At 44.2% G+C, this 26620-nt stretch overlaps 1 protein-coding gene across 1 annotated transcript in view; it reads right to left on the bottom strand.

Moving 5' to 3' along the window:
• The window catches only part of LOC142472530 (myosin heavy chain, skeletal muscle-like), a 117792-nt gene that overhangs the window by 74481 nt on the left and 16691 nt on the right, over positions 1-26620 (bottom strand). Inside the window, exons 5-6 of the mRNA XM_075579572.1 lie at positions 16260-16316; positions 5370-5456 (exon numbers count right to left, since the gene is read on the bottom strand). Coding sequence (XP_075435687.1) covers positions 5370-5456; positions 16260-16316 — 144 coding nt within the window. The remainder of the gene's footprint in view (positions 1-5369; positions 5457-16259; positions 16317-26620) is intronic.

Here is a 26620-nt window from a genome sequence, read left to right as displayed (position 1 = left end):
AAACATGGCACAGTAACACAGCAATACTCTGAGATTACTTAAACATGGCACAGTAACACAGCAATACTCTGAGATTACTTAAACATGGCACAGTCACACAGCAATACTCTGAGATTACTTAAACATGGCACAGTAACACAGCAATACTCTGAGAGTACTTAAACATGGCACAGTAACACAGCAATACTCTGAGATCACTTAAACATGGCACAGTAACACAGCAATACTCTGAGATTACTAAACATGGCACAGTAACACAGCAATACTCTGAGATTACTTAAACATGGCACAGTAACACAGCAATACTCTGAGAGTACTTAAACATGGCACAGTAACACAGAAATACTCTGAGATCACTTAAACATGGCACAGTAACACAGCAATACTCTGAGATTACTAAACATGGCACAGTAACACAGCAATACTCTGAGATTACTTAAACATGGCACAGTAACACAGCAATACTCTGAGATTACTTAAACATGGCACAGTAACACAGCAATACTCTGAGATTACTTAAACATGGTACAGTCACACAGCAATACTCTGAGATTACTTACACATGGTACAGTAACACAGCAATACTCTTAGATTACTTAAACAAGGCACAGTAACACAGCAATACTCTGAGATTACTTAAACATGGCACAGTAACACAGCAATACTCTGAGATTACTTAAACAAGGCACAGTAACACAGCAATACTCTGAGATTACTTAAACATGGCACAGTAACACAGCAATACTCTGAGATTACTTAAACAAGGCACAGTCACACAGCAATACTCTGAGATTACTTAAACATGGCACAGTAACACAGCAATACTCTGAGAGTACTTAAACATGGTACAGTCACACAGCAATACTCTGAGATTACTTAAACATGGCACAGTAACACAGCAATACTCTTAGATTACTTAAACATGGCACAGTCACACAGCAATACTCTGAGATTACTTAAACATGGCACAGTAACACAGCAATACTCTGAGATTACTTAAACATGGCACAGTAACACAGCAATACTCTGAGATTACTAAACATGGCACAGTCACACAGCAATACTCTGAGATTACTTAAACATGGCACAGTCACACAGCAATACTCTGAGATTACTTAAACATGGCACAGTAACACAGCAATACTCTGAGATTACTTAAACATGGCACAGTAACACAGCAATACTCTGAGATTACTTAAACATGGCACAGTAACACAGCAATACTCTGAGATTACTTAAACATGGCACAGTCACACAGCAATACTCTGAGATTACTTAAACATGGCACAGTAACACAGCAATACTCTGAGATTACTTAAACATGGCACAGTCACACAGCAATACTCTGAGATTACTTAAACATGGCACAGTAACACAGCAATACTCTGAGATTACTTAAACATGGCACAGTAACACAGCAATACTCTGAGATTACTTAAACATGGCACAGTAACACAGCAATACTCTGAGATTACTTAAACATGGCACAGTAACACAGCAATACTCTGAGATTACTTAAACATGGCACAGTAACACAGCAATACTCTGAGATTACTAAATATTACTAAACATTCAAATGTTCAATAAAGGTCTGTAAATGTGAAAATGGAACCTAAAAAGGTTTCTCAAGAATCTAAAAAGTTTGGTAGAAATTGTCAAAGGGAAAATCAATATTTTTCTTTGAGCTTCGCTAGACTCGAAGCTATCCCGAAGTATGGTGAGAGGGAGGGGGAGAGAGGGAGGGGGAGAGGGGTAGAGAGGGAGGGGGAGAGAGGGAGGGAGAGAGAGGGAGAGAGGAAGAGAGGGAGGGGGAGAGAGAGGGGGAGGGGAGAGAGGGAGAGAGGGAAGGGGGCAGGGGGCAGGGGGGAGAGGGGGGAGAGGGGGAGAGGGGGGAGAGGGAGAAGGATTCTGGGAGAGCAATCTCTCTGCATATAGAACAGTTTACAAACAGTGATATAGTGAAAAATTCATGATTAAGCGCTAGTACTAAACATACAATATACCAAAAATTAAACCAAAAATAAATGTGTTAAAGTCCCAATGTCCTTGAAGATCAATGGCCGCCTAACTGACCCCCCTGGCTTCTCAGAAAGTACGTGATGAAGCTAATGGCCTAAATGGCGCCACAGATGACAATCCTACAGAAGATACTATATGACCAGTGTGACAGAGTGAAGTCAACTCCTATCAGTTGCGCCTGGGAGACATATGTCTGAGTGCTTCATCCAGCACTCATAAGGGTTAACTCAGGTGGAAGTTAGGAAATCAGAACTCTTTAGCTGACACCTGAGAGCCAGCAAGGTAGATAAAGGATCATGTGACTGGCAGTAGCTCCCAGAGAGAGAGAGAGAAGCACACTGCTTCGTGAGCCCTTAGCCAGAGGGATTTCACCAAAGACTACTTCAACTAAAGTAAGGATTATTCATTTGTTCACTGACTGCTTAAAGTACCCTTATGGTTTGGTTCTGGTTTAGCCAGCCAGTCTGCTAGATAGGTCTGCTGTGTTATTAGTCAGTTTTTCTCCCAAAGTGGAGCAGGATTTATTTTGTTAAAGGGGCAGTGTACCCGCATGTTATGTTACTGTGGAGAAATAAAGCCACTGAACGTTTTTATTTATCCTGAAACTATACGTGTGGACTGTTCCCTGACCTCGGCTACAGGCCGTCCTGCCACAACCATCCAAACCCTTAGGTGCATCCAGATGAACGTTGCCAATCTCTAGTGTCCGTAGGGTTTTCTTTCTGACACTACAAGGACCCCGTAGCTGAAATCCTCCCGGTGACGTCACCACGGCAGCAGTGAGGCCAGCAGCCGAGCAGGAGGAATCCCTGCACCGGCAGCTGTAATACACCAGATAGGAGCTGGTACGGAGGCGCAGTCTGGGTGAACTATACAAGTTTGTGCTAGCCACCAGACGCCGCCGTATGCCGCCACGAGGTGCTGGGCACCATCAGACGCCGTTGATCTCTGGCATCGCCATATGAGGAGAGACAGCCAGGGGAAAACGCACTAATAATGGTTCCTACTTACAGGCGCATGTCCTCAGGACTGATCGTGAGTAGGATTCCAACTTTACTCATCTTGGAGAGGTGACTCCAATTAGGAGTTTTTGGGCTAGTCCAACGTGCCCATTTCCAAGCTTTTTATCTTATGCAGCATAATATTTTATTGTATTTTATGTGAATAAATATACACCTAAGAGTTTTTCTATTGTCATTTAAACTGGTTAATAATTGTTTGATCCTTTAGTTAGCTACATCTCTATGGTTATCAAAGGTAATGCACCATTGCTGTTTTCTGCGCCTTTTTTTATGTTTCACATAATTCCATGATTGAGTGAGACTGCAGCAAGGAATCTCCGCACACCAGAGATTGGCGAAGTTCATCCGGATTCACCTCAGGGTTTGGCTGGTCATATAGTATCTTCTGTAAGATTGTCATCTGTGGCGCCATATACGCCATTAGCTTCCTCACGTTTACAAACAGTGTTATCACAACACAATTAGGTTTCTATGGAGACAATAAAACTTTGTTTGTATAAAACTGCTGTCAATGACCCGAACGTAAGTTTACTTTGGTCCTGGGATGGACTGTGCCTTTAATAATAAGCCAGAGTAGCCATTTCCTGAAATTGTTACATACTGTAGCTAGCCCATCACTGTAAGACTGTATAGCAAGGCTATACAACCGGCCATTTATAATGGCACATTTTAGCTGAGACCTCTTCCTTTTTAGAAAATCAATATTTCTGCTATGGCATGAGGGATGAATGTAAGAAATTCTGTGGAGTTAAATCTTTACCATTTACTCATCAATATTTAGCACCCAGCTCTGGAAAGAACAGATAGAGTTACGCAAAGGTGTTTAGGGTTTAATCAATGGGGATTTTTTTTTACTGAAAACAGCTTGATCGGCCTCTTAGGCGGATACAGAATAAGCTCCTATAAGAGTTATTGGAAACGGGCGCCTCTATACATTTTATTATTCTGTAACCATTTTACCTGCTTACCCTGGTGAGCAATTTGGGACATGTTTTAAAGGTTATGCCAAGAGTTGAATTTCTTGGCACAGTACAAGCTGGCATGAATTCAGCATCTAGGGCCATCTCTTCTCTTCCTTCAGGTTGTGTCAAATAAATCAGCCATGTAATATCTATGTCCAGCATTAAAAGTATACTCGTGATTTCCTTACCCAGAGACAGCAGGGGACTGGTTTAGGAATGTCACTAGCGATGTTATTTGTGGTCTTCATTACCCACCAGTTGGTTGGAGGCACTTACTGTACATACAAATGTATCGCCCTCATGTTCCCTGGACCCTCGGGAAGAGGTGACAGTTCCCTCGGCTCCTGAGAAATAGCAGCCATGCCCGTTCCCCCAGCGAGGGGCAGATAGTCCCATCTGTACACTGCAGGACTTTCATTATATAATTATCAGCATTAAGTATCGGTGTGTATGTGAGCCCATCACTTGTTTTATTTTGCATCTAACCATAGAAATGCACCCTCAACAGTGACATTACATAAACAAAGGCGTTTGATCGCTATAATTTGATCCCTGAAATACGTAACAGTCACTAATTCACTTGACTTGAAAAAGACTGCAGGCCAGAACTACTGAACAGTCTGCTGGTATCAGACACCTTCAATGCTGAAAAAAGCACCTTTTCTTTGGATTTAACTTGCCACAAATGTTTTGCAATTTTCATACAGGCACATAGCACATAGTTCCATATACCCTGGTCCTATACCTGGACCTTTCTAGTCCATATTCCCTGGTCCCCGTTCCCTGGTTCTTATACCGGACCTTCCTAGTCCCTATTACCTGGTCCCTATACCGGACTTTCCTTGTCCCTATTCCCTGGTCCATATACCTGGCCTTCCTAGTCCCTATTTCCTGGTCCCTATACCGGACCTTCCTAGTCCCTATTCCCTATTCTGAATCCCTATTCCCTGGTCCCTATATCTGTCCCCTAATCCCTCTTCCCTAGTTCATATTCCCAATGCCTATTCCCTGGTCCCTAGCCCGTAGTCTATATTCTCAGTCATTATTTCCTGGTCCCTTTTCCCTACATCTGGTCCTATTCCCTATTCCCTGGCGCCTCTTCCGGGGTCCCTATTCCCTGGCGCCTCTTCACTGGTCCCTATTCCCTATTCCCTGGCGCCTCTTCCGGGGTCCAGATTCTCGGACTATGTAACTTTTGCGGCAAGTTAAAACAAAGAAAATGTATATGACAAAGGTGCGAGAAGTGAAGCCTTAACCCCGTTACCGCGCCCCATGGTGCCCGGTAAGTGTGATGACACATGTACCTAAATGATTGCCTTACCCAGAGAGGAGAACACACTGAAAATGTCTGAAGTAAACGGACTACCTGGGACGCAGCAGTTCCACCAACTTCTTCAAGTCTGTCATGGAGGTCCTCAAGCTCTCCAGCAAGGTCACATCGCTGCTTCTCAACCTGTAAAGAAAACCGGATTATACATTACTGTGCAGTTATTTCTAACAAGGCACATTAGGGTACATGTTCAGCACAAATACAGTCATTTACATTGTTACATAGTAGCTTGGGATGGAGAAGATATATATGTCCATTAAAGTTCAACCTTTGTCAAATTATAATTGTCTGAGATACTCACTAATTGGGAACACAATTGAATATGTATCTGTGTGGTTTCTGTGTATATCTGTGTGCCCGGGCCATAACAATGGCTAAGTGGCCAGCATACAATGAGCCAAGGGCTAGCCTTCGTGTGGGGCCAGGTGCAGTGCTTGGGGACAATGGTGAGGTGGGGAAGGGCGAGCCTGCCCGCTGGGAGAGTACACACTCCAAGAAGCGAAGCATTGTCCTCTCGTTGGCAGTGAGGCATCTATCTCTGCGGGAGGTATGGAGCTGAAATCGGGAACCAGCGCTTGGGTCCTAGCCCGGTCGGCTCAGTTCCTATTGGTCAGTTCCAATTTCCCACTGTCCTAAACCCTTTGGGCATTAATGTCGCACACGGCCCCGATTGGTCAGTTCTGAACGCACCCCGGCCCCTGATTGGAAAGGTCTCCACTGATTGGTCGGCACCTGGTTCTCCATGTTTCCAAATGGAGGCCGAAAAATTATAGAAGACGACGCTGATCAGAGATCCACGGCTGTAAATGTCTAAAGACCAACTGTAGAGTGACCTGTGGAACCAGAGGCGGTCATCCCTAGTTACTGGTATAGTCTGGAACGGACTGATCGAGGCAGCAGCCAGGTTAAGCAAGCTTCCGCATTACCCTGCACCTAGTGAGCTGGGATTCACCCATAACCCCCTGTTCTGGCAAGTTATTGCTGTGTTTTTGTATTGTGTCCTGAGAGTCCGCGGAAAGACGCCTAGGGTCCGCGGGAAGACGGAGAGAGTCCGTCGGAAGACGCAGAGAGTCCACTGGAAGACGTCAAGAGTCCGCGGGAAGACGCCTAAGGTCCGTGGGAAGACGCCGAGAGTCCGCGGGAAGACGCCGAGAGTATGCGGGAAGACGCTCAGAGTCTGCAGGAAGAGAGAATCCACGGGAAGACACCAAGAGTCCACTGGAAGACACCGAGAGTACACGGGAAGACACCGAGAGTCCACGGGAAGACACCGAGAGTCCACGGGAAGACACCAAGACGTGGGAAGATGCTGAGAGTCGGTAGAAGACGCTGAGAGCCCGTGGAAAGAGACAGCAAAAATTCAGCACAAAAGTGGAAGGCGTTAGCGGCAATCCTAATTAAGACCTTAATTAATTTTTACTCACACCTTCCAAAGAGAATCTCCTTTCCTGAGCAAAAAGGGCAGAAATGCAAGCAAAAAGAAAAGGTTTTTTTATGTATGTACGGTGTTCATCTATGTATATACGGTGTGCATGTATGTACGGTGCGCATGTATGTACGGTGCACATGTATATATGTACGGTGTGCATGTATGTACGTACGGTGTGTATGTGTGTATGTATGTATGTATGTACGGTCTGCATGTATGTATGTATGTACGGTGTGCATGTATGTATGTACGGTGCACATGTATGTACGGTGCACATGTATATATGTATGGTGTGCATGTACGGTGTGTGTGTATGTATGTATGTATGTACGGTGTGCATGTATGTATGTACGGTGCACATGTATATATGTATGGTGTGCATGTACGGTGTGCATGTATGTACATACGGTGTGTATGTGTGTATGTATGTATGTATGTACGGTCTGCATGTATGTACGTACGGTGTGTATGTGTGTATGTATGTATGTACGGTGTGCATGTATGTACGTACGGTGTGTATGTGTGTATGTATGTATGTATGTACGGTCTGCATGTATGTATGTATGTACGGTGTGCATGTATGTATGTACGGTGCACATGTATGTACGGTGCACATGTATATATGTATGGTGTGCATGTACGGTGTGTATGTATGTATGTATGTACGGTGTGCATGTATGTATGTACGGTGCACATGTATATATGTATGGTGTGCATGTACGGTGTGCATGTATGTACATACGGTGTGTATGTGTGTATGTATGTATGTATGTACGGTCTGCATGTATGTACGTACGGTGTGTATGTGTGTATGTATGTATGTACGGTCTGCATGTATGTATGTATGTATAACAGTGTTTCCCCCACCTGATGGGAGATTCTGCCATTACAGCATGTGTGGTGCATGCTACCTGTTGGTAAGCAGGAGGGCTGAGTCATCCGCCGATGGTAGTGGGGACACAAGACAGGTTTCTGGGGTACATACTCGACATAGATCTCTAGTGGTAGAGCGCCTCCATCTGCCGCAGGCTCCAGATGTATGGAGGTGATCTCCTACGGTAGAACACAATCCCCTCTCCTTTCCCAGTAAGATCACACACCAGGCAGGCGGTATAATAACTGGAACGGTTTATTCTGTTCAGCACAATACAGTCGCAACAGGCCCTCTGCCTCTATGCAGTCTCTAGTGTTGTATCCAGCTGTAGGATGGTACCTGGACCTGCACTACAGGTCAAGGGCCCCCGCAGCAGTCCTTGCTCTTCCCTGATCCTCTATCAGGATCAGGGGAAAGGTGCACACTCACTCTCCCCCAAGGGGAAGAGGAACAGGGTAGGCCAGTATTCAGGCAACTTGTGTCTGACCTGCCTCTCTCAAGTGGAGAGAGGCACTGACTAAATTTGGGCGGCAATCTCCTTAAGTACAGCCAGGAGGAGGGCACCAGGTCTGACCCAAGATTGGGTGAACCCAGGCCTGGTTCCACCTCCTACCCTGTCACTCAAGGGCACTGCAGGGAGTGGGGAAACCACATGATAAGTACTGGCAAGCCTGCTCTTACCAGGGCTTACTGTCAGTCAGGGCAGACTGATAGCCAAGAACCAGTCCTGGCTACATATGTATGATACGCATGTACGTACGGAGCACATGTATGTACGGTGCGTATGTATGTATGTATGCATGCATGTACAGTGTGTATGTATGCACGGTGCGTATATATGATGTGTATGTATGTTAGTTATATGAAATGTGCTATAAAACTTGCAATTCCTTTGCCCCAGCACCAAGGATAGTAAAACAGTGGTAAAAGTTAGCAAATTGATGGTGTCCTGTGGTATTAGACAGCTGTACAATCTTTGCTATAAAATTATATTCCTATATACCATTATAATGCAAACTGTGTAATTGAAATTGGACTTTCAGTTTTTATGACGGAACAAGGATAGATCTCTAATAATATTGTGGATAGTTGTAGATTATAACTTGCTATGATTAAGGTTCTGCTAGGAGCTTCTTCGAAATTGCGTAATATTTTGTAATCCGTCCAGAACAGCATAAAAACAAAAGAGAAAATAGAAAAAAAATATAAGCAGCTCTGAGCATCAGAGGCCTCATCTCTCTCAGAAACTGCAGCGCAGCGTCCGGCTCTGAGCGCAAAACACTTCCAGGAAGAAGGAATTATCAATGACATAACAGCTCAATATAAATACTAATACTGTTTGGAGATCGTATTAAATCAAAAAGTGCTTATAGCCTAGTACAGGGGCGGTCAACACCAGGTTATACGAATATCCCTGCTTCAGTATATAGGTGGCTCAATCAGTGGTGCAGTTTTTGACTGAGCCACCTGTGCTGAAGCAGGGATGTCCTGAAACCTGACTATTTGTGGCCCTTGAGGACTTGCCCACCCCGCTCTGCCCCCTGCACTGGTATAATGCAATGACAGATAGAAAATTCAGTAACAAACTCCAAGAGAACCAAATGATTATCTACAAAGCAGAATGTTAATGTATAACAGAAATAAAATACCGTGGCGAGAAGCATCTCACCTGCTCAATCTTTTTAGTGGGTCCCGCTTACCTCCACTACAGCGAGGGAGTGCTGCGGCGGGTTGCGCCAGCTTGTGGTAGGCGACCTGTAGCAGGCCGCCGCCATCTTGGATTCGATTGCTCATGCTCGAGATGCCGCACATCCGCAGTGATAGGCGCGCGAGGTGGTCATTGGATAACAGGGCTCCGCGGGGACTACAAACCCCACAATGCACAGGGGCAGCTAGTCAGGTGCCGGCAGAGACAATAGGGCACTAGTATTTCCCTGGTAGGGGAAATATACTTTGCGCGTGCTAGGAGCACATCAGTCAGAGCTGGGACATCAGAGGGTAAGGGTGTAGGTGCAGGGTGTCAGTAGGCCCCTGCACTAGGCCAGAGACCACCTGTCAGGCCCCAGCTAGGCCCAAACTCCCCTGTTCCGTTTGTAGCTGCTACAGGGACAGGCCCTTAGACAGGGACACTGCCCCCTTTAGCAGTCAGAGTGTCAGGGACAAAGAAGGAGGCTGCGCAGTAGTTGCGGCCTGTGGTCTGGGACCAGACCACCACCGCAAGACACAGACACTACCTTCACGGTGATATTATCAACGCCGGAATTCACCCCACGTGGAGGCGGACGCCATCGCGGACAACGTCGCTGGATCAACGGATCCTTATCTTCAGTCGGTGATACCAGGTGCACCTGGAAGGTATACCAACATTCCACAAGGGCACCAACAGTAACATGCAGGTGTGGGCCGCGCTGTCACACACACATTGGGGGGGTTGCTCCTTGTGGACACCAGGGTGGTTGAGTGCTCAAGGGCCCCTCAGTACTTTGGGGACTATATACCCAGTGTGGACATTGTGGTGGAGGGCACGGTGAGGGTAAGGCCGTGCATGGCCTAGTTGGTGGGGACTGTATATGGTTACTCTTTTCATCATGAGTGTGTATTTCTTATATTGTCCTGTGACGGGGTTATCCAACACTGTTAAGATCCCGCATAGGTGGAGGCGCTGGCATCAGAAGGCTCAGATACACCCCAGGCTCCCAGCAGCGGAGGCCCAGGCCTCCTGTGAGCTGCAGGGACAGCACCACATACACAGTAGCCGCCTTATCTCCCAGGGGGTGGGGGAAAGTGAGCTACATAAGTTTGCCATAATAAGGTCTGTGAGGGGTTAACAAGGCCGAATCGGAGATAACTGCCGTTCAAGGTAATGAACGCAGGATTGGGTGCGTTACCCCACCGCGAACCTATTCAAATCTCTCCCATACCGTCTAAACTGTGCGATCAGACGGCAATTGTCCCAGTTATTTCACGTCTGTGCTGGCAGCAGATGAAATAGCCGAAGGTGCCTGAAATAATTATATATCAGGAGGGTGCAGACAGCAAATCAATGCTCCTCTTTCTTGTGGCTCCTATGTGCTCCCTCCCACTCAGACCAGCACTAGGAAGCCCCCTGCAAAGAGCTGTAAAACAGAGACATTTCATTGGCTGCCCCTTGTATGGTCCTGCACCTCAGCACAATCTTCCGTAACCCTACAGGACTGTACCCAGAGAGCGCAAGAAAGAGGGGCCTATGTACATAAGTAACTGTCACCTACAGGACTGTACCCAGAGAGCACAAGAAAGAGGGGCCTATGTACACAAGTAACTGTCACCTACAGGACTGTACCCAGAGAGCGCAAGAAAGAGGGGCCTATGTACATAAGTAACTGTCACCTACAGGACTGTACCCAGAGAGCGCAGGAAAGAGGGGCCTATGTACACAAGTAACTGTCAGAAACAGCTTTTTTGGTGCAGGGAAATCTCATTTTAAAATTGCGCTTACGTGTGTCTGTATATTAAGCTGTGTGTCTGTATATTAAGCTAACACTTCTCCATCTGCATAAAAAAATAAGTATAGCCTGGTCCCCTGGACCCGTTTGTCCCCTTACCTTTCCATAGGCAGCGGAGGCTGGGGAGAGTGCGCGGGGATGCGCAGAGGAGCATAGTTGTGGTGGCCATTCGGTCCTAGCTCCGCTGGGAACTACAAGTCCCAGCAGCCTCAGGGGCTGCAGACCACATGTTGCCAGGCAGCCAATAGGGCTGCTGCATTTAAAACAGTTAGGACAGTGATAACAGTTAGAACAGTGATAGGGCAGTTGGTCAGTTGGAGCCAGGAGAGAGAAAGGGAAGGTAGGGTCTGGGTGTCAGTGGCATCCAGACTAGGCCAGATTAACCCTTTAGGTCCAAGATAGGCCCCACTCACCTAATCAGATTGTGGCTGCTACAGGGAAACCCCTAGCTAGGGACATTTCCCCTGTAGCTGTATACAGTTAGTGTATAGTGCCATTTGAAGACGCCGCACAGCGATTTGCGGACTGTGGTCTGGGGCAGGACCACCACCGCACTATCAAAGACTAGCAAAGGTGAGACCCTCCTACCGGAGTTCACCCCACGCAGAGGCGGAGGCTTCGCTGACATCGACGTCGCTGGATCAGTGGATCCCTTTTGCTCTTCAGCCATACCCGGGTGCTGGAGCACCTGGGCAGGTACCGCACAATGTGCACCAACTATAACACTTTCAGTTACTGTGGGCACCGCTGCCTCACACTTCTGGGTGACACCGGGTTGGGAGGGTGCCCAGGGCATCTCTGTACATTGGGGGACACTCTCACCGGGGCAGGGTGTGTGTGGGTAAGGCCGTGCGAGGTCATGTTCTATGGTTATTGTTTTGATTATTGTATGTCAGTAAACTTGTTATTATATACACTGTGTATTTATTGCATTGGTTCCTGTAACCGGGTTATCCCACATAGTAGGATCCCGCACAGGTGGAGGCGCTGTCACCCGACGGATCAGGTACACCCCAGGCTCCCAGCAGCGGAGGCCCAGGCCTCCTGTGAGCCGCAGGTAACGCACCACATACACAGTAGCCGCCATATCTCCCAGGGGGTGGGGGGGAAAGTGCACTACATAAAAATAAAGCATTTATCATTTTTTTGGGGTGCACAGAAATGGACGGCACAGGGGTGTTAATGGAATAATATAATAAAAAGAATGTTTCTGTGCGCCCCAAAAAAGGAGAAAGTGCGTCAAAATCGGCCACCAGGTTCAACTTGGCGTAAACCCTAAAAAGTCTGTTAATAGTATTAAACAGTATTAAGTTGTGATGTATCAACCAAAAAAGTAATTGACACAGCGCAAATGTGTCACCATTATAGGGGCCCTGCAGGGTATATTGGGGGGGAGTAACACACCATTATAGGGGTCCTGAATGGTATATTGGGGGGGACGACACACAATTATAGGGGCCCTGCAGGGTATATTGGGGGGGAGGAATACACCATTATAGGGGCCCTGCAGGGTATATTGGGGGGGAGGAACACACCATTATAGAGGTCCTAAATGGTATATTGGGGGGGACGACACACAATTATAGGGGCCCTGCAGGGTATATGGGGGGGGGGGGGACACACAATTATAGGGGCCCTGCAGGGTATATTGGGGGGGGACACACACAATTATAGGGGCCCTGCAGGGTATATTGGGGGGGACGACACACCATTATAGGGGTCCTGCAGGGTATATTGGGGGGGGGGACACACCATTATAGGGGCCCTGCAGGGTATATTGGGGGGGAGGGGCACACCATTATAGGGGCCCTGCAGGGTATATTGGGGGGGGGCACACCATTATAGGGGCCCTGCAGGGTATATTGGGGGGGGCACACCATTATAGGGGCCCTGCAGGGTATATTGGGGGGGGGGCACACCATTATAGGGGCCCTGCAGGGTATATTGGGGGGGGGGCACACCATTATAGGGGTCCTGCAGGGTATATTGGGGGGGGGCACACCATTATAGGGGCCCTGCATGTTATTTGCTATGAAACAACAGTGAACCAAATCCTGTAAAATGTCCTTTCTGCAGAGTAATAAGTGCACGATTTCTTCTGTCCTTCAGACAATTTATAAGAAAAAAAATCTACATTTATCAGGACACAGAAGTGAATTTAAATATAAAAGATGTCTCAGGCGGACGTGAATAGCATGACACAACGCCCTCCGGAGCGGTACATCCACGTAAAGGCTAAGTGGCCTGTCATTTTATCATTGCTTTAATTTGCATCAAAAGCTTATTATTTAACATGAACCAGATCCAGGTGCACATGGGCCACTCGTGGAACTCTCCGTGGCACAGCTATCCGACACAGGGGACGGGGGTCAGTCCTCAAGGTCACGGTGCACCACAGACAAATGTTCTAATTGATACATATTCAGCTAATGGGGGAAACTGGTAAAGATTAGTCAGTGACACGTGTGTTTCCTACTACAGGGGGCCCAACTCCAGTCCTCAAGACCCCCCAACAGGTCAGGTTTTAAGGATATCCCAGCTTCAGCATAGGTGGCTCAGTCCGCGACTGTGGCACTGATTGAGCCACCTGTGCTGAAGCAGAGACTGATTGAACCACCTGTGCTGAAGCAGAGACTGATTGAACCACCTGTGCTGAAGCAGGGATATCATTCAAACCTGAATCTATCTCAATATTAGAGAATTTTGGACACCTGAGACTGAGGAAAATTTGTCAGTTCTGAGAAACAAGTTACAAATGATTCCTAAAAATGTCAGTTTTAGCTGTAAGCCGATGAAAAGACAATATTATGAACATGGTAATACCGCTTTGTCCTTCCATTGTGTGTAAAATAAGCTTCTAGCAGACACATTAATCAAATAATCTACTGAGAAAAGCAACAGAACAGGAATTGGTTTCTTATTTTGGGCTAAATCCAAATCCATAACTCCCGCATGAAAATGTGCAATTATACGTACTTCGGGAAGACAAAACATGACACTTTTACAAATGAAATGCACTGAAGGACATGAAAGTCAAACAAGGTATTTTGGGCCAGAGAGGTGCGTCTGAGTTCTGTTGCAATATTTTTTTGGTATTTATTGAAAATGTTTGCAAAAGATTTTAGTGAAATACCATTTGCCTTTTTTCACGGAAGCGAGAATGATTTTGCCGATTTTCACAGAAAGTGACGACTTTCTCCAAAGGTTCCTGTATTTAAAGCAGCAATCGGAGCGGTTTGCTTTTTCCCCTTTTAACTCCCATTTCTAACACATCTAAGCAGCAATACAAATGCTTTGATGGAGGACCCACCTACAGCTTATTACAGGCAAAGTCCGGCAGTAACACACAGTCTGTGGTAAGGCCAAAGACCCACATTAAAAAATGATGTTTTAATGGATACATTTCAACAACAAACAAAGAGACGCCACTGAAGTATGAGATGCAACTGCGGGATCTAATATCAGCGAGACTGTGTTCTAATGTCTGACTGTAGTGAAATAAACTAGGCCAGGGGCGGCCAACGCCAGTCCTCAAGGGCCACCAACAGGTCAGGTTTTCAGGATATCCCTGCTTCAGCACAGGTGGCTCAGTCAACAACGTAGAGGTATATATAGCCCTGCGGTTATAGAGACCGTACGCTCTTCCCCATAACAACAAATCCGATTGCCAGCGAAGAGCGCGGCGCCTCTGTAAATGTCTCTTACTTGTTCTGCGGCATCTCCTCCTTCAGCGTCCCGTTAACATGGCGCCGCAAAATGGTGGCACGTTGCCATGACAACATGACGCCTGAGGAGATGCCGTGTCAGGCCCGGTAAGAGACCGCGAAAAACCCTGCACCGCGCCCCACAAAAGAACAAGGCGGCCGGTGTAACGTACTCAACGTTACAAAGTGCTTTATATTCAACTCAAACTGGGAAGACTTATTTCCCAAGCCACGAACGGCTTCTTTTAGGGATAAGTGTGTGGTTTTCTCGTGTGACCACACAGCACATAACTGCGAGACTGAGCCTTGTTATTTCTTACATTAACAAGATAAACACCATTATCACTGCCCTTATGTTTGATGTGTTTTCTCTCCATATATGTACAATATCTTGAAGAAATACTGACTATTACACGAGCACAGTGGACCAATAAATACTATGTGGTATCTGCAATGTATTCTTAAGATTGGGTAGTAAGTGCCATCATCTAGAAACTATTTTGAAGATAAACACCCACTAACGGCATATACACGTGTTTCTGTAATGAATATAATGATGAAGACACTCCGTTACATAGTGGGTATAAATGGGTGAATACCGATGACTCAGGGCCCTCTGTAACACAAGGGGCGTGTTCCCCGATTCCTCACGCCCTCCAGTATTAAAAATAAGAAAAGTGACATAGTATAGGAAGGCCAGGGGCGGCGTGATGGCGCTGCCGGCGCGAATAAAACGGTGACAAGGAACAGCATGGAGCATGTATTCGGCAATATATATATATACAGACAGTCCTCGTTTTACAACGCTTCGCTTTACAACGAATGGCTTATCCAACGCTATGCAATGCATACCTATATTCATTTTTACAATGCCAAAACGACTTATCCAACGCTCTTACGACGCTTTGCAGTACATCTATATAATATATAAATCATATAATATTATATTATACTATATAATATATTATATTATTAAATTACATGATATATTATGTTATATTATATATATATAATACAGTATATACACTATATAATGTATGTGTGTGCTGCATATCTTATTGCCTGAGTAAAATATTTTGTGTATTTTAGCATTAAAAATGCCTTCAGGAACGGAACCTTTCATTTAAACAGTGTTCCTATGAGAAAACGTGTTTCGCTTTAAGACGTTTCGCTATCCAACGCCATTTTGAGTAACGCATTGTGTTGGATAACCGAGGACTGCCTGTATACACACACACATACACACACACACACACACATATATATATATATATATATATATATATATATATATATAAATACCCAATATCAAAGAATCTGTTTTGTTACACCAGCATATATATATTTATTTTTAAATCTTGAAATCGGTCTGAGTCATCGATTTAAAATACTTAGATTGGAAACAATATTCTTTACTAAAATGATCGTACATACCTTCGCTCTTATAGATTTCTCGGCCTCGAGCTCTTCTTCTAGCTCTTCAATGTGGTCCTAAAAAAATGCACATTATAAATTAAATATGTAATTATTACCACACACAAGCTAGAATTCCTTAAGGTAATAAAAAGACACACAATGGTTCCTTTACTGTAGCACCTGAGGTAGAGATTTATACCAGACATGTTTGGCAACACTTCATATATTAATACTATATTGTATGGGAAATAATGAATTTGATTACAAAACAAACAAGGTCATTTAATCTGGTAATTTCAGTTCCTTTTTAAGCATTTATATAATTTACAATCTATTTCACAAAATAAGAATGATAAATATTATATATACAGCTCAACCCCATTATACAACGGGGATCCGCTTATGACACGGCTGAGCTTGGCTCCCAAACATCACCTACCTTTGTTTCCCCGGCCGCCTGCACCACCATGCTGAGGACGTGACCCAGCTCCTCAAGCAGCGCCGCACGAATGACGTCAGGTGTGTATGTCCGTTACCAATAAAGATTTGAATAGATGTTTTTAAAAAAAAGTAAACATCTATTCAAAGCTTTATTGGTAACGGAGACGGACACACACACACACACATGGACACAAACACACCACCCGCCCATGATGGCTGACCCGTGGTGTCAGATCCCCTGCACCCTGTTCTGGGTAAGTCCTGATCATTTTCCCCCCCGCGATCCCGGTTATAACGCAGTCTCATTATGTTGACCCCGAGCACCGCGTTATAACGGGGTTCAGCTGTATATATATAAATAATCAAAAACGAAAAGACGATACCGTTCTGTGGTTAACAAAATGCTTTTATTTGTGCGAGCTTTCGAGATACACTGATCTCTTCTTCCGGCGGTGATACATTGAATAAAGCAAGCAAGGGTTTTAGTTAAAAAATAGTGCATCTTGGAATGTATCTGACTGAAGCCTATCCCTCCCCCCTGTGCAATATGCTTTAAGGTGTTAAATGGTCCCTGAATGTTAATGATGTAAGAGTGTGTGTGTTGTGTATGTGTGTCTGTGTATGTGTGTAAATATAAATTTATAAAGTGCCCACAGTGTATACAGTACTTTACAAAAGGTGTGTGTGGGAGTGTATACCAATGGTGTGGGTAGGTGTAGAAATGTAAGAGGGTGTTGCATTACTATTAATGTGTGTAGATACTATGTGGTCCCTATTGGTATATAGGGATATAATTACATTGTACATATAGATGTGTAAGAGACAGCTGTGTGTGCATTCATATAGCGCAGTGTGTATAGACAGGACCTTTAGCACTCATGGGAAGAGAGTTCTCTTGTTTCAGAGTAGTGACTCATGAAGCTGCAATCTCTGTTTAGGCCACCGCTAAGTGTCCCGAACAGTTCCATAAATTTGTATTCATGCAACATTCTCTTTTTAGGAGTTCTAAGATTACTTTTGAGTATGGCCACCTTCAGATCGTTCATCTTATGGCCAGAGTCGGAGAAATGTTCGCCGACAGCACTGTCTCTTGTTCCGCGTGTGATGCTGTGGCGATACAGATTAATTCTCTTGTTTAGCCCCTGTCCCGTCTCACCCATGTAGTAGCAGCCCCCTGGGCATTTCATGCACACGATGAGGTACACGACATTGCTGGAGGAACCGGTGAACCTTCCTCTGATTTTGTACTCCAGATTCCTGTGTGGTATTTGTATTGTGCCCGCTGTGTAGAGCATTGCGCAGGTTTTGCATCTTGCGTCCTGGCATGGTCTTGTCCCACATTCAGTTGTACTGTTGAATACTGTACTCCTCATCATCATTTTCTTGAGATTATGAGATTGTATGTATGATAAAAAGGGTGTTTTAGGGAAGACCTGTTGCAGTCTTTTATCTTCCTGGAGAATGAGTTGCTTGGAGATCTTGCGTAGGGCTTCTAGGTGTGGGTTATATGTGACCACCAAAGGTATCAATCATCACATTTTAAGTTATGGTGGGTGGAAAAGACAACAAGAAACCTCCACCGTATAGCATACAGCAAATAAAAAGATCACTTGTGAGCACATTCACATGTCTTAGAAAGGTCGGCAACCCTGCCTTTCACCATTATCACCTAGCATACAGTGCTTCCACTACAGCAAGGGATTCTGGGAAATGACAAATGCAAATGAGCACACCGTGTCACCTTTTGCCCTTTATCATGGATTGCAGGGAAAAGGTGACACGGTGTGCTCATTTGCATGTCATTTCCCAGAATCCCTTAATGTAGTGGAAGCACTGTATGCTAGGTGATTATGGTGAAAGGCAGGGGTGCAGACCTATCTATATACTACACACATGCGCTGATATCGATATCGCTGCCTACAAATTAAATAATTAACAGATTAAGGTGTTAAAAACCCCAACTCGAATTGATTGGCGTCTGTGGGTGCGTATAGACACACACACACACACACACACACACCACTGATTGGTTCGCTGCAAATTACATCTGAATGCAAAGTAGTAAAGAAGAAAACTGATTAAATAGACAAAAACAATCAACATCAATAAACTCGAGAATAGCAGCAGAGAATGTCACATACAACTGAAAAATCGCTTCAGTGTGCTCGAAATGCATGAGACACTTTAATAAACAATTGTAAAAAAAAACCGATGAAGATTGTAGTTGAAAGAGCAGAAAAAACGATTACTAAGAAAAACAGGATAAGAAAATATCTGATGAGACAAAACAGTTACTGAGGAGACAAGAAATGAAGCAATCCAAAAATGCGGACAAAGAACTGAATATGCAGAGCTGTGCGAGACAATCCGCAAACGTATAACTGTAAGAAAATGTTAGTGTGATATGCAGGAAGAAGAAGACTATTCAAGATAACAAAAGCTTAAAGAAGACTAATCAGCAATTGAATATTGGGTGAAGCAAATCCTCACAGTCAAACAAAACAATGGATTGACAATAACCGATCGTGCACTTATCAGAGAGCTGAGAACTCCTACATGAAATTGTAAGCAAACACAGATAACACGGCATAATCCAGCAGAGGACAAGTGAGAAGAAACCAGCAATGATGTACCATGTGTCCTTCCAGAAGTGGCAAAAGCAATAAAATCCATCAAGAGTGGGAAGGCTCCTGGGGAAGATGGAATTACAACTGAAATATTGAAAGAAGCTGGGGAAGAAGTAAAAAAAATCCTTGCAATACTCTTTGCATGCGGTTTGAAGAACAGGAAAATTCTACAGTAATGTAGTAATGCTATAGTAATCCTCTTACAAGAAATCAGGAAGGGAGTGACACCATATGACCAAATCTTTTTCACAGCAACATATATAGATACATGTATAGATGTGAAACTTGGACCCTAAATGTGAAGAGAATTCAGGAACTTCATAAAATGTAAAGAAGTATGAATAGTTGCATGCTGGGTATTGCCCAAAGAGACAGGAAAAAGAATGAATGGGTTCAAAAACAAACAAAAGTTTGTAACATCATCACAAGGGGGAAGAATTGAAAATGGTGGTGGACCGGACATACCTTAAGAAGAAATGACCATCGCTGGTCAAAAATTATACTCGAATGGATAGATTAAAAGACTAGAATGATGACCAAAAGTCAGATGGGAGGAGGAATTCAGAACATGTGTTGGAGCGACATGGAGAAGAGAAGTTTCAAGTACCTGGAAGAGTCTCGGGGAGGACTTCATCCAGCAGTGGGTGAACAAGGGCTGGTGCTGATGATGATACAGAAGTAATCGTAGAATTAAAGGCATTCACAGGCTCTTCATTAAAATGGCTAAAAGAGTATATTATTTATAAAAATGTTTTACAATAAAGTAATACATTGAGAGTTAACTCTCGTTTATCGAGAATATGGAGAGATGCATGCTGGGTATTACCCAAAGAGACAGAAAAAAGAATGAATGGGTTTAAAAACTACACAAAGAAATGGACATCGTGGTTTTCCTGTGTGTGCTGCATCTCTCTGCTACACAACGGTCACACTTTGTAAAGTCATTTATGGAGTTGAATGTTGGGTTAAATCACATTGATGCCTAAAGTACTTCATACAGGTACCGCATACATAAGTGACGGGACCCAACAGGTAACACGGCAGTGCCATGTTTTAATTCTGTTTAAATGTCTAACTTCAATATGGTTTAAAATAATAATAATAATAATAATAATAATAATACTAGAAAAACAATAAACAATTATTTTTAAGACAAAGACAAATAACAAGTAGCACATTTCATTGTTGTGTGTGTAGCCCGACTAGATATGAGCGGCACCGTCCATCGCGGAATACAGCAACAAGGCTACTCTCTCCAGAAGAACATTTCTTCGCACTCACAACAGCAAATACACTTTTTATTCTAAATGTCCGTATTTAAAGTACATTTGAAAGCTTTGCACAGTTTGTAAGAACAGCTCATCGGCAAATACAAGAGAATATACAAAATACACAAACTTTCATTAGGAAACTGGGGAGAAGACATTAGTCTTCCAGATTTAGTTCCGAAATTGCAGCAATCAGGGCTGATTATAAAGTAACTGCAGAGTTTAGAGCTCTTGAAAAAAAATATGTTCAAATAGAAAACAACGGGTGAATCTCACAAGGAAGTACAGTATATAATCATAATTATACAGGAAAGTGAAAGCAATTTATACACACATTTTGGGACTGAAAAAGGGGAGAAGCATCTTTAAGTGTATAAGAGTTAAGAGTCACAAAGAGTGACTCAGTGAGTAAAGACACTGACTGGCACTGAGTGTGAAGCAGGGGAGCCTGGTTCAATTCCTGGGGAGCCTGGCGTCGGTTCCTTGTGACCTTGGGCAAGTCACCTTATCTCCCTGTGCCTCAGGCACCAAAAACTGATTGTAAGCTCTACAGGGCAGGGACTGTGTCTGCAAAATGGCTACGTAAAAGTAGCAGCGCTATACAAGAACATGCTATTTTTATTATTACTAAGCAGTGTTACTCCATAACACGCCTTCTATTACGGCTTAATTAGCAAGGTCCTCTCAGGCCCATTAATTAATAGGATTAAAGGTGTTTGGTGCAGGAAGGTGGAGTAATACTGTTTAGTAGTGTCAATATGGACCATTTACTTGAATGGGGCTGTTACACAAGGTGTCTTCCAGGAGAGGAGTAGCACCACTTAATTAACATGGGCCTTTATGTGTTAGCTGCGGCACAAAAGGAGTTAAATATCAATGTTTGCAAAATGAATTGGGGCAACATTTGGATAAAACAGCAACAAAAGTACAAAAATAACTTATTACTGCGATGACATTATTTTCTACGGTCCTTAAAGGGTCAGTCCCTCCTAGGAATAAAATGAACTAATGGCGATGGAAAATGTAACAGGCTAAATATAAATGATTGACAGCATTTAAATAAAATGTTAGGCGAATAATGGAAGCGATTAAATGGCAATTATATAAAATAAGGTAGCACAGAGGTAGGGTGCGACCTTGTTCCCTCATATGCCATAACGTACCCCAAAATAACTTAGAATGTCCTATAGTTTTTACATGATTCCGTGGAAATTTTGCTACAGCGCCATTTAGCACAATATATCCCGCCGTGATATTGTGCGCCATGTCGTGCAAAGAACGGCTTAACTTGCAAAACTTTCGTGACAATTGCAAAGAATAGAATAGAAATAGACGGGGCAGTTTTGGCCCGAAAATGCAATAAAATCGGGCAGAACTATGCACCCAAAGGAATAATTCACTTTGCTACTGTACATCTGTGTCATAAGAGACAGAACAATGACGCCCAATGTGTGTGTGTAAATAAAACAGGGATAAAGACGAGCCTGGGAAGAGGAACACGCTGCCAGGCAGATAAGAGAAAGAGAATGTGAAGGAGAGAAGAGAGATGTGGAACGTGACCGAGCTAATGACTTCCTTATCTTACATAAATGAGCCCTCCAACGAGGAGAACTCTTACCAAGACATAGGCGGGGATCTACTGAGCTCCGATAAAGTATACCGGAGCTCGATTCAGCAGCAACATGCAGAAACTTAAATGGCCGCTAGTGTGGGATCAAGCTCCGGTACTCCTTATAGTTGGTTAATGAATACCACACGTAGGGGTCTACAAATGATCAACTATGAAAGCCCAGAGATCACAAGATTAAAAATCAGTAAATAAGCACACACTGCACACACACTGCACACACACTGCACACACACTGCACACACACTGCACACACACTGCACACACACTGCACACACACTGCACATACATATCTCATGGCTGTTTGCACAGTAACTTGAAGGGTGGAATATGTCATAATCCCAACAGAGGGCTCATGAGGTGTCTTTAGGGGTTTGACAAAAATCATCTAATGGTGGATCCCAGGCAGTATAGTGGGGTCCTGAGGCCATGTGAGGTCTGCGCACTTTGTAAGGCCCCAAACTGCATCTTAGCATGGGGGGAAAAGCTGTCAGTTACAGCGGGAGCTTCCATAGTCACCACTTCCCACAATGCTTTGCATCCACAGCAGCAAAGCATTATGGGGCAGGACTTTGGAAGCTCCCGCAGTAATTCACAGCTATACCCCCCATGCTGTCTGCATACATTAAGAGTCAGTTTGGGTAGGGTGACCATATTTATCTCGGAAAAAAACGGGACAGATGTCATGCATGCGTAGTCGGCGCTCGCCGACCGCAATGTGAGAAGAGCGCTTGCTGACCGCGAAAGCGAAATCTGCCCTTGCCGGCCACGCATGCACGATCGGAGCTTGCCGGCAAGCGTGGATCACGCATGCACATGAGCAGCCGGCAAGTGCCGATCGCACATGCGTGCCCAACGGGATTGAAAAACCAGGATAGCCCCACAAAAAGTCGAGACATCCCAAAAAAACGGGATATCTGGTCACCCTATGTTTGGGGCCCTATTCTAATAGAGCTCAGGACACTGTACTGCCTGGGATTGGTCACACAGTTTTGTTAACGATAGTCTGATGAGTCTACAAGAAGATGTAGTAATTAGGGGTTCACGGAACAAATATTTTCTAGCAGGGGGGAGCAGTGTGTAATAAAGCATTGGAACCGCTGATATACAGCATGTCATGCAAAAACAGCAGGGCTCTTCCAAAAACTCAACCAGCTAGTACAAAAGCAACCAATTCCTGGGGAAGATAATCACATAATTCATTAACCGATATATTTAGTAAGGAGGTTTCAAAATCTCCTGGCCGCAGACATATTAAATGATCATCAGTTGCAGTAGAATTTGTCTTTAAAGAAATTAAATAGCAAAGACTTGGACGGTTGGTGCTTGTCCATGCAAATGCTATTAGCTGCTAACAAGATGTTTTTAAGCTTTCATTTGCATCTGGATACTTCAAAAGAGCTATTAAATGCTTCAAGTTCATCAATTTGCAAGGATTAAGGATTAAGTAAAAACCCTGAGGGCATCAAGAATTCCTTAAAGACCAATTTCCCTCCACACACGGCTCCCCCCCCCCCCCTTATTTTCTGGCCATGTCTGAGTCTGTCTTCTAATCTTATCTCTCACTCTCTGTCTTCATCTCTCTCAGGCTTTGAATCTGTCTTCTGTCTGCCGAAGAGCCCAATCCATTCATTGTAATGGAATGAACATACAGTATTCTGAAGCACGGGGGAAGACATTTTCAAAGCCCATTGAGTAGTGACTCTGTCTCTCTGAGCCTGTCTCCCCATCTACGGTATCAGTCTAACTTTATCTGCTTGTCATTCTTCATTTTGCTCGCTCAATCCATCTCATTCAGACATACTCTTCCCTCTTGGTTCTGAGGAACTAATCAATTTCATTACAGGTTCTGTGCAATGCATGGTGGGTCATTCATATGCTAATGAGATGGCTAATTCAAGGCTCTTTGGCCTCAATGGCATATAGGGGTTTACACGTCGAATGGGAAATACAGCTTTATATTTACCATACCGTTTTCTGCCATAAGACACCTTACTAGATATTTGAATTTGCTAAAAAATGTCATTGTCATGACACACAGTGTCACACACACACACAGTGTCACACATACACACAGTGACACACACACACACGTCACCTCTCCTTCCGGGCGCCGCCATCTTAGTTACTCCGCGAGGGAGGAAGGGTGTCCTTCCGGGCGCCGCCATCTTAGGCGCCGCGTGGTAGCTGCAGGCTGCCTGCCCACTGCCTGTCCCCACGCCGGGGAGGGAGGTGAGTGGAGCGCCAGAGAGGGAGGGAGGTGAGTGGAGCACCAGAGGGAGGTGAGTGGAGCACCGGGGAGGGAGGTGAGTGGAGCGCCGGGGAGGGAGGTGAGTGGAGCACAGGGGAGGGAGGGAGGTGAGTGGAGCGCCAGGGAGAGGTGTGTGTGTGCGTGTGTGTGTGTGTGTGTGTGTGTGTGTGTGTGTGTGTGTGTGGCTGAGGGGGAAGAGAGTGGCAGTTGGGTGATGTCAGACCCACCAATCTGATTGGCCAGAGGCTGAGGACCAATCAGATTCACCGCAGCTAGTACCAACCTTTCGAAATTATATATTAAGATACACGTTTTCTTTTTCAACCATGTTATACAATAAGTCCAGTATTCTCCATGAGGCGCGGTGAGGCGGAGCACAGCCAAGCAGTAAGGATGTAACAGGATTCAGCAGTAATGTTAAAAACACTTCTTTATTGGGGCATCATGGTGCAGACAGACATGGAGAAAAAAGATCTTGCTCTTACGCGTTTCACGCCTATTCGGCGCTTCGTCAGAGTGTTTTCACTCTGTGCTCTGCATCACCGCGCCTCGTGGAGAATACTGGACTAATTACCGCAGATGCACGCCCACCAGAAGAACTCAGGAACGTCTTACACTGGCGACACACTTTATTCGAGCTTGGCTAGTCCCACGAATTCGGGTATACCCGGGTGTATTGAGGTTTGTGACTGTTTTCTGCCCGAGTGCATTGAGTTATTTTCCAGGCAGGGATTGAAGCATTTTATCCCCTCTGGCTGCAATACTGCACAGTACATATATATATATACTGCATTACAATTCATGAATTTATGCCATCTGGTAGACACGCGAAGCATTGCAGCCTATTAAATCCTAATCATTATCATTTAACAGATCAGCCGCCCATCAGCCAGGCATGAACCCAGGCTGGGAAGGCAAATGCAACGGGGCTTGTCAGAGGTGAGGAGCGGCGCATTCCAGGTATCTGCCAGGTACATACTGGGTATTTGCTCGAATAAAGTGTGTCGGTGCAGTATGTGAGTTACCAATTTATTGCCATTGGGAGGTATACAACAGGTGTTTGCTGGCGTTTTTAGACCTTGTCCTTATTGGGAGTGATGTGGTGGAGCTAATCATTCTCCATTCACAGCACTAACCAGGACTTTACACATAGGTCTACGCAATACGCCCACCTATATACCTAAGTACTCACTTGATTATGACTTTACCTGTTTGATTCCTCTCTTCAATCAAGAAATTTACTGATTATGTCAAGACTTTCTACCTATGGTTATTAGAGCACTATTACTGAACTCTGTTCTATTACCATGTTATACAATAAAAAAATAATTTGTCTTTCACTATTTCCTCACTACTGCAATACTGCATTTGTATTCAACAAGCATGTTTAAACTAGCTATATTTCTGGTGCTATTAATATAGTACACGTTTAAGAAGGCAATGCATGGCTAATACCCTTCTGATATCCTGATCCTCATATTAGACACATGTCTTCCACATCTGATGGGCACATCATCATCATCATCATCTATGAAAACAAACAATGACTGCTATAAAATGAATTCCCATCACTTACTTCTAATAACTGCTCCCCGGAAAGCTCCGCACCTCATATTCAATGTATTCATTGCACCATAATGGAGCCTTTGAAATTATGATTAGACCATTTTTTCCATGGACAAAAACAGAGTGCAGACTTCAATAGACATTGGAAGCTATTTATTATCTTTATGAAAGAAAAGAATAAAACAAAACTTTTGAATTTGATAAATATAATGTTTTTGTCTTATTTTTTTAACCTTGGTTTCATATCCATGGCTCTGATAAATAACCCTTAGTCTAATATATATATATATATATATATATATATATATATATATATATATATATATATACACACACACACACACACACACACACACACACACGAGAGAAAAAAAAAAATATATATATATATATATACACTGTATATGTATGTATCCTGATGTTTTCTCTTCAGTCACCATGAACAAGTACCCCAGTAATGCAGACTCTGTACATTCATCATCTAAGACTTTTCAGAATTCCAATCATGATTCCACCATCACCATGAATTCCCATTAAGGCCACGGAAATATATACTGTACTTATAGTGCTGCCCAGACCCAAGAGGAAATGCATTTTCT

Source organism: Ascaphus truei, chromosome 22, assembly GCF_040206685.1.
Source record: "Ascaphus truei isolate aAscTru1 chromosome 22, aAscTru1.hap1, whole genome shotgun sequence".
NCBI lineage: Eukaryota > Metazoa > Chordata > Amphibia > Anura > Ascaphidae > Ascaphus > Ascaphus truei.
This window is presented reverse-complemented; position numbering and strand designations above follow the sequence as displayed.